The following is a 9702-nucleotide window of genomic DNA, read 5'->3' as shown; positions in this document are numbered from 1 at the left end:
TGAAAAGAACAACTGTTTTCTTTATAACTCGATTATTAACAAACACAACAACAGATACATTCAGATAACATAAATGTACATGAAGCCCACACTTTATCTTAAATTAAGAATAAACAAAAACAGATTTCAATAGAAGTTACTTTAAAACATTTGTTGATATGTTCAGACAATAAATAAAGACTAACAGGAACGACATGGCTTCTTCCTCTGAGTCTCTCTTCTGTTTTTAATATCTGTTTGATTAAACTTATGCTGCTTCGACATTTAATTATTTAATTTTGAAGAGAAAAACAGCAAAAAAGAGATTTAAGACACATCGTTAGAATCAAATCACATTTTTGAAGTCCAGTAAATGTATTTAATCATGATATTTATACGACAACGGCCAGATTTACATTCTGCTTCAGTTCTCACTCCCAACTCGTCTAAACTCAGATGCTCGGTCACAGGACTTTTACCCAGAAGACTCTTTTCTTAGACCTAACCGAGTCTGCGTCTGAAATAATTCCCTCTTTCCTACTCGATATATCCACGAGGAGTTTCATGTTGAGGATTATAAAGTGACTGAATATACCAATTGTTTGATTCTGTATTTTCTTTGCGCCATTAATTAGATCAATGCACAATTAAAATGAGCCAAATGAGCATCAACTGGTGGACCATTCATAATAAATACTGCATTTTTGTCATAGATACAGATTATAAACTATTCTGAGTAGTTACCTCTGAGTGAAGCGCTATGAGTGAATTTAATTCCCCTGGTAAGCAGTGATGCAGCATATATATCTAGGGCTTTTATTTTGAAAGGGAACGGAAGGAGAACCAGTATACGCTCTCGTTTTCCTATTTAAATAAATAGAAAGTACTTTGTGTTTGTCTGTGTGTGTAGAATTCTCACTATGCGTTCGGACAGCACTAGAAAATTGCACTTTTTTGGCGGCTAAACCTGACATCCTGTGAAGACGGAAGTTTATTTTGAAAAGCATGAAACAAGTCCCTGACTCGTACAAAACCGACGCTGAAGGAGAACGTAGAGCGACATATTTTAGAAACTTTAGCCTCCTCTTTTGCAGAAACATGAAAATGGAATAATCTTGCTGAAGACGATAAAACACTTAAATGCTTTCAAAGAATTGAAGTTTGAAATAAAAGGCTTTAAAAAAACTCCTGATGTCACAGACAGGACACATAAAAAAATAAAAAAGACTCAACATGTCGTTCAAAACATGCAACTTCTACGACGTCTAGTCAAATATCAGATCATCAAACTTCATGTTCCTGCTGCAGTCAGCTGATCAGACATCAGTCACTCACATAAACACACTCCATCAGAGCTGCACACACACACACACACACACACACACACACACACACACACACACACACACACACACACACACACACACACACACACACACACACACACACGTCTTAAATGCACCTGAGATACCGAGCATTCATTCTTGCATGCTGTTAATATTTTAAACATCTGGAAGAAAAAAGTATAAATAAATAAAAATGCAACTGGAAGACTTTTTCTTTTTTTTTCTTTAAAATATGATTATTTACAGAATATCTTCTCTGAACCCGTTGAACATTGAAACAAAGTAAACATGTGCTGGAGCAGAATCAAGAAGCTACTGTTTGATTGTCGATATTGCAGGTTTGTGCTGTTCTGTTTAAATACATTAACATGAATGACAGAAGACACCGCTGAACTGAAACAGAGAAACACGTCGGCCACATTATGAAGGGAGCATCGAAGAAGACACTGATGAAGAGCGAATATGAGGAAGAAACGCTGCAGAGATCTGTGCAGGAGAGCAGCACTGATTGATTTAACTGTTGTGTTACTCTGTTTAAGAATCCTCAGTCTCATTCAAATGTGTGAAATAACCACAAAAGCGTTTCGGTCAAAAAAAACAAAACCCAAGTGAGAGTAAAAACTTTTTTGCGCCATCGAGAAAATTTTATAGAATTTTGCTGTTTCCATACAGCTTTTCTTATAAATGTGCATAAAGCAATGTGAATGGAAACACGACCACACTGGATCCAGCTTGATTTCTGGAGCCAAGTTTCAGTTAAATTATCAAGCAAATGTTATGCAAACTTTTAAAAATGACGCAAAAAGAGAAACGGTAATGAGTTGCATTTCCGTCAACTCGTTTGGAGTAAATAAATTCAGCGTACTTTGGTCAGAAGTTGGAGATATGGTCTATGGTTTGTGCGTGGCTGTAATCTGTCTGTTAACAGAGGAGAAGAAGAAGTCGAGTTTGTGAACTGGAAACAAAACAAAAGGTTTTGGCCGTCGAACCGTCTACGAGAGAAACGTGGAGGAAAGTCTTCCAGAGTTTCAGTTGTTCTTTCATGTTAACTGCTATTGTCCATGTTTCAAGCTGTGCAGAGAAACAGACGATATAAATATACATTCAGGAAGATGCTGACAGCGGCAACAGCTGATCAATAATTTGATTTAAATGTTAGCGCATCAGAATTTATTTGTTTTTCAACCAAAACAAACATCTCAAGCGAACGTAAAATCTTTTTTAGAGGATTTAGCTGTTTCCATACAGCTTTTCTAATGCAATAATTAAATCTGCGTTAATGGAAACACGACTACATATGATGACATCTGTGTTTCAGTAGCAGCTCTCCCACACAGTGCAGATCACTCTCATACTGGCCCAAACCAGCGTCTCTGCTTCATCCTTTCAAAGAACAAAACGATGCAGTGAGATTTAGGTGGACGTTCACTAAACTCTTGTTGACTTTTGTCAGTTCACCGTTCAGCAGCTGGTGCTCCTCGTCTCCAGACAGGAAGCTCCTTCAGACCGCCAGCTGTGTGAAGAGGCTGCGAGGAGAAAGGGTCCAGTATTTTGGGGGTTTACTGGTCGGAAACTGGTCTGAGCCCAGTATGCTCAGGTTAAGATCTGATGTCATTCTTGCAGAAGAGTCTCCCTCCAGTCAAAGGAGTGGTTTGGTCCGTGTGTGAGGGGGAGGATGGGAGGGTCCACCAGCTGCCACACCCCGAGTCTCCCTGCTCCTCACAGGAGCAGAAGCCCAGGTACGGGATCTGAGGAGGAGGAGGAGGAGGAGGAGGAGGAGGAGGAGGAGGAGGAGGAGGAGGAGGAGATAGTTACTTTGATGGGAAAATCTTTAATGTAGTAATTATTTTTATTCTGACATAGTTCCTTCATGAACTTATTGTGAACTTCTAGTATAAATGAACCATAACATGACAAAAATAAAGATATGTGTTATTCCACTGTCAGCTGTATATTCTGTTTACCTTCTCCCATCACTGCCTGCCATTATGAATCCATATTTAATATTTTTATAATATATTTCCTCACCACACACTTAATCTAGAGCAGATGATTTCTGATATAAATCATGTCTTGTAGTATGACGTTTATGTTCTGGCACATTTGTTCATCCAGACAAATACAACTCAGAAATGCAAAATGATCTTTTATTCCCCTTTAGAAATAAAATGAAATGCTTGAGAATCCAAATATGTTTCTAAGTGTTTTCTTTGGTGCTAAAGATTCACTAAAAGCACATTTTTATTTGGAAACATCTGAAAACAAGAACTGTTTGAGTTGAATCTCTTCTGGAGCTTTAAGTTTATACTCTCATGTTTTGCACACTTAGCCTCAGTGGACATGGGAGGAAAGGAACTGAGGAAACCAGATGGAAGTGTTGACAGATGCATAAGGAAGTGGGTGGAGGATAAATCAGAGGTTCTTAGAGGTGAACCGACCTTTCGGACCACTTGGATGAAGTCCTTGGCGCTCTGAGGACCGCGGCCCTGCAGCTGGCGTGTGCAGGCCTCTAAGGAGGACGCGTGGGCTACAATCAGCACGTTGTTTCCTACGGAGGGAGGAGCAGGAAGCATCAGCATGTGTGAAACAATAACATATCAAACACCACCTTCTCCGCTGTGCCTCCCTCACCGGTGTTCCTGCAGTCGGACAGGATGTCTTTGGTCACCTGGTAGCTCCGGCTCATGTAGCTCTCATAGGGCTCCGACACCGAGAGCTTACTGACCGGGATCAGAGGTCTGAACGCAGGAAAACACAGAGAATGAGACAGACACGGGTACCTTTAAATACTTTAAAGCCTGAAAGGAGGAGGAGCTTTGTCAAAGACACAAGAAAAACTGTAGTCAGCTACAGAGTGGATGAACAACAAAGCTACAGCTGCAGGTCGAGCATGTAAACTGTATAAATATATATAATGCAGTACAGTATAAACACATTATACTGTAGTTTATATATTCACAATAATGTCTTCAAACCTAAAAAGTATAAATTAGATGATGGTTTACAAAACTCACAACACTTTAAGATGATACATAGAACTGGTTTGGTAAAAGGTTAAAGTGATTCTATGAGTGCTTCCTTGTTTGAATCACCTGTACGTTGTGTCCACACTGAAGCTGGCTGCAGACAGGTCGGCGGGGGGGATCCACGCCGGCAGAGAGTTCCCAGAAACCCACTTGGTCCACTCAAAGAGCCCCGGCTCCACCCGCACCTTCAGCTTTCCGTCCTGCTGCAGACCTGGTTTACACAAACACCAAACCATTAGAGCTCATCGTAAAAAGAGTAATAAAAATAAGAAGGATATAACGGAGGAGACCGTCTGTTACCTTTCAGGATGTTCTGAGCCGTCTGAACACATCGTAGAGCAGGAGAGCAGTACACGAAGTCGATGGTGGTGTTGCTCTCTAACAGGGCCTCACCTGGAAGAACACATGTTTAAAAAGCTTCCACTGCCTGCAGGATCTGAAGGGTTCTGACTCATGAAGACTATGTCCAACTCAAACGTGCTCCTCTGCAGACAGAGGTACCACGATGAGGATCCATACGCACGAATAGATCATTGAAAACTGACCTTCTGCTGGCTTTAACTAAAATACATTCTACAATCTGCAGTCTGAAAAATTGCTGCTCCACATCGACACTTAAATTTACATTTCATTGTCGTTGTTGTTTCTTTATGTTAATATTTATACTTTTGCATTTAATATTTCATGTGTACATAATGTTAAAGGTTTATCAGAATCAGAATCAGCTTCATTGGCCATGTACGCGTATACATACAAGGAATTTGACTCCGGTTTCTGACGCTCACTGGTACATAAAACAGACAAATAAACAAAAAGAAACAAGGAGATCCAAGAAGAAAGAAGGATAAACATTTAACTCTTTTGTACACAGAAACATAAAAATGCAAAAGTATATATATGAGATGGTTATCCTTTGTTCTTCTCTGATCTACTTGTTTTTTGTTTATTTGTCTGTTTCTGTGGACTAGAAACCGGAGTCAGATTCTTTGTATCCTGAGCCTACATGGCCAATAAAGCTGATTCTGATTCTGAATCCAAAATGATCCAACAGCAGGACAGACTAGAGGAGCTTTCAGGGCAAAAACACACAGCAAAGCACATTTTTGCAACATGACAAATTGTATTTTAAACATTTCTTAAAGAACATAACACACATTACTTTTGCACATATTAACACACACACACAGACTTTAGTCCTGTGACTCCAGGTGTGGTGGATCATTAGGGTCCATGTATCGTAGACGTACCCACTAGTCGAGCCTGAGTGGATCCGAACACAGTGATGGGAGCGTCCATGTCGTAGTCCCTCTGCCCCCCCCACAGCGGCAGACTGGGAGGCATGTTCAGGTTGGAGCGAACGTATCGACCTGCAGAACGACAGAACCACACATCTTTAAATGACGACGATGTTTCTTTAACGTGCAGCCAGAGGGAGGAGTGTGGTTTTTATGTACCTTTGCTGTCGGAGCAGAGGGAGAGCCAGTGTTTACCAAAGACCACGTCCATCCTCTCACCGTGACGACAGACGAAAAGAGTCCGCTTGGGCTGCCGAGAGTGACCGCCGCTGATCCGCAGGACCTGCTGGGAATAAAAACACATCATTTGTTCATTTTTGGGCTTTTATTTTGAAAGATGAGAGTGGAAATGAGGAGAGAGAGAGAGAGAGAGAGAGGTTTAAATAAAGGTCTCAAGGCTGGAATCGTAAAATGAGAGGTTTTCTAAAGGGACTCTGGTGCTCAGAGACAATACCACGTTCGTCCACAGGGGGCGCCAGAATCAACACAACATGAAAGTTTAAACAACATATTTTACAAGGATAGAATATTATGTGAATTTCATAACAACAACCTGCATGGGATGACAGATGAGACTGAGGGTGGGTGTGTCTCCAGGACTGGTGTTGTCGGTGCGTCGGCCGTCCAGCAGCCCGTCAAACATCCCTCTGTCCTTACTGGTCTTGTCACTGGGCCCACAGCTGAAGAAGGAATGGGAGCTGTGGTGGACGAGCAGAACAGAACTATATAATTCTTCTCTTTTGGCGAATATAAAAAGCGTGTTTGGAATAAAATGTTTCTGATTGCGCTCACCCGTGGAAGACCCAGGTCTCGGACTCGTCTGCGAGGCTGACGTAGTTCTCCGGCAGCAGACCGGACAGCCCCGTGGCCAGCGAGGACCCGTAGACCCAGCCCTCACTGCTGCTGCTCTGATCCACCGGGGACATGAAGACGAAGTCTCCGGGAACCAGCTCCAGCTCGTCGTCGTTCTGAGGCGTGTAGGGGTACATCACCCTCAGGGTCTGCAGAGACACGGATATTAAGAACCTCCACTCTGACGCTCAACTGATTCAATCTGTGCATCGTTAGAATGATTATTGTTCACCTCGTGGTTTGCAAAGCGAATGTCCCGGGAGAAGAGGACCGCCAGCCAATCACAGCCCAGCTTGACCTCGATGCCCTTGGCCAGTTTCTCCAGCGACGGGAGGTGATAGGTGGGGAAGTTGTAGGCCAGAGTGACGTGGAGCTGCTTCTTGTGAGGCTCCACGTGGACCTCTGGAGACGAGAGGAGAGGCGGGGCTTATGATTTAACGTAGAACGGTGAGTCACACCAACAAAGACGAGAAAGTAGGGATGAAATGGAACTCTGTTCTAAAGGAGAACCGGTTCTCTTTTAGTGAAACCCGGAGTACTGATGAGTTAACGGTTCTGCTATCGGTACTTTAGAAGTTACGGAGGTCGATATTCTGGAAAATCTGTCCCGTCAGTTTCCACCTCAAGGCCTCGTAACATTACAGAGAAGAATTATGTAATTTGATTTGATAAATAACATTAAATAAATATGGGGGAAAAAAATATGAAAAATAGCCCAAAAAAAGTCTTAAAAATATTAAAAGTATATGTTATAAAAATTGTGAAAATTCTGGAAATTAAAATGAAAATTATTAGTTGTATTTTTGAAAAATGTAAAATATGTGAAAAATCGAAAAATAGCAAAAAATATGTAAAAATAAAAAACAAAATTGTGGGAGATATTGATCATCTGGATTCGTATATTTGACATATTTACAACCAAATTTCTTTGATAAATATGCTTATTTTATCCCAAAAGAAAATAGCACACACACACACACACACACACACACACACACACCACACACACACACACACACACACACAAAGAGGTTCTACACGTTCCTCCAGTAGACTCTGAGAACTCAATGAAGCCCTCACAAGTTAAGGAGGAAACAGCAGCAGTTTATCTCAACATCTGGACAACAAGCAGAACATCAGTCTGCAGTAATGATCAGTGTTCTACTGATTGGAGATCAGCCGTCCATCCTCGTCCACTGCAGGTAACGTTAGTCTGATCAGAAGAACAGGGTCATCAATAAGAGATAATCACTGAGATTATTGATCAGCTGAGAACGGATTTTAAAGATGACATCGCCACTGATAAATTGTCTTTTTTTCTTACAGAATAATCAAAAAGAACCGATAAGAGTATTGATGAGGAACCAAACTTATAAGCAGTATTGATGAGAGTGCTAGTAGCGATCAAATGTTGTTTGTTATTCGTACAAAAGTAATTAGTTTCAGTGGTGTGAAACAGCACAAAGCATCAGATATGTTTAATATTTCCACATCAGACGCTCTAATCTCAAAGTGTGACGTAGCATTAGCGCTAACGCCGAGGCTCTAATCTGAGGTTTAGCTTCCTGAAGTACAGTCCGTCAGGTTCACTTCCTCCTGTGTTTAACAATGTTAATTAAACCGTCTCATTGATAGATTGAAAGCTTTAATAACAAACAAACCGTATTCTGTCACGGTGATGAAGATGAGAAAGGACAACATGCAGCACCCAGGTGCATTGTGGGTAAACGTTGTGTGCTCCTGGTTCCTACCTGCCTTCCTGGCCGCCTCCGAGGCGAAGTCGGCCGCAAACAGCTTGAGGACGTCGGCCACCTGCTCCTCCACGAAGAGGCCGATGAAGTTAGAGGAGGTGTAGAGCTCCAGAGGGAGAGGGGAGGGGAACCGACCACGCCACTGATCAACGGAGGAGTGGAGCGCCTCCGTCAGGGCCTCCACTTTGTGGTCTGCACACTGGGGGAGGAGGAGGAGGAGGAGGAGGAGGAGGAGGAGGAGGAAGGAGGAAGGAGGAGTAGGAAGGAGGAAGAGGAGGAGGAGGAAGAAGGAGGAGAAAGAAGGAGGAGGAAGAAGAGGAAGGAGGAGTAGTAAGGAGGAGAAGGAGGAGGAAGAAGAGGAAGGAGGAGGAAGAGGAGGAGGAGGAAGGAGGAAGAGGTGGAGGTGGAGGAGGAGGAGGAAGGAGGAGGAGGAGGAAGAGAAGGAGGAGGAAGAGGAGGAGGAGGAGGAGGAAGAAGGAGGAGGAAGAAGAGGAAGGAGGAGTAGGAAGGAGGAAGAGGAGGAGGAAGAAGGAGGAGGAGGAAGAGGAGGAGGTGGAGGAAGAGGAGGTGGAGGAAGAGGAGGAGGAGGAAGAAGGAGGAGGAAGAAGAGGAAGGAGGAGTAGGAAGGAGGAAGAGGAGGAGGAAGAGGAGGAGGAGGAAGAGGAGAAGAGGAAGAGGAGGAGGAGGAGGAAGAGGAGGGGGGGAGGAGAGGAAGAGGAGGGAGGAGGAGGAGAGGAGGGAGGAGGAGGAGGAAGGAGGAGGAGGAGTTGGAAGAGGAGGAGGAGGAGCAGGAAGAAGGATGAGGAGGAAGAGGAGGAGGATGAGGAGGAAGAGGAGGAAGGAAGAGGAGGAGGAAGAGGAGGGAGGAGGGGGGAGGAGGAAGAGGGAGGAAGAGGAGGAAGAGGAGGGGGAGGAGGAGGAGGAGGAGGAGGAAGAGGAGGAAGAGGAGGAAGAGGAGGGGGAAGAAGGGAATACTTAGTTTGGTTTCAGAGACTAAACTAGTTAAGATAAGATGTTATTTGGGTTAAAATAAGTACAGAAGTGACAAATAAATCAACGACTTCTCATTCAACATGGGGAATGAAGCAGTGACCTCCGGGGTCAAAGGTCGCTGTTTGTTGGCCCCATCCATATAAAAAGGGGAGCTGCTCCTCACCATGAAGAACTGGCAGAGGGTGATGTGGGGGAAGATGTTGTGGGCCTTGTTCTTCCCACAGGTGACCCGGCTCTGCTGCCAGAAGTGAGACAGCTGGTTCTGTAGAGGTCCGCTGGGCCTCAGGTACAGCACGAACTCTCTGGGCAGAGGGTCGTCCAGGAACGGGTCGTCTACGTGGGAGAAGAGCCTGGAACCAACGAGGCCCTTTAGTGAGTTTTGCTTCTCTATGTTCAGATGTCTGTGTGTACGGGTATGTGCAGATATATAGATATTTAAATGTATATATAGAGAGAGAGA

General features: G+C 43.4%; 1 protein-coding gene across 1 annotated transcript in view; it reads right to left on the bottom strand.

The window, feature by feature from the left end:
* Window positions 1-2874: 2874 nt before the first annotated feature.
* The window catches only part of ubash3bb (ubiquitin associated and SH3 domain containing Bb), a 36229-nt gene continuing 29401 nt past the window's right edge, over window positions 2875-9702 (bottom strand). Inside the window, 13 exon segments of the mRNA XM_054600866.1 lie at window positions 2875-3031; window positions 3034-3073; window positions 3764-3873; window positions 3957-4063; window positions 4418-4562; window positions 4652-4744; window positions 5599-5718; window positions 5806-5932; window positions 6200-6344; window positions 6439-6647; window positions 6731-6900; window positions 8250-8448; window positions 9406-9592. Coding sequence (XP_054456841.1) covers window positions 2937-3031; window positions 3034-3073; window positions 3764-3873; window positions 3957-4063; window positions 4418-4562; window positions 4652-4744; window positions 5599-5718; window positions 5806-5932; window positions 6200-6344; window positions 6439-6647; window positions 6731-6900; window positions 8250-8448; window positions 9406-9592 — 1747 coding nt within the window. The 3' untranslated portion in view covers window positions 2875-2936.

This window comes from Anoplopoma fimbria, chromosome 1 (assembly GCF_027596085.1).
Source record: "Anoplopoma fimbria isolate UVic2021 breed Golden Eagle Sablefish chromosome 1, Afim_UVic_2022, whole genome shotgun sequence".
Lineage (NCBI taxonomy): Eukaryota > Metazoa > Chordata > Actinopteri > Perciformes > Anoplopomatidae > Anoplopoma > Anoplopoma fimbria.
Note: the sequence above shows the minus strand (reverse complement) of the source record. Positions and strands in the feature narration are given on the sequence as shown.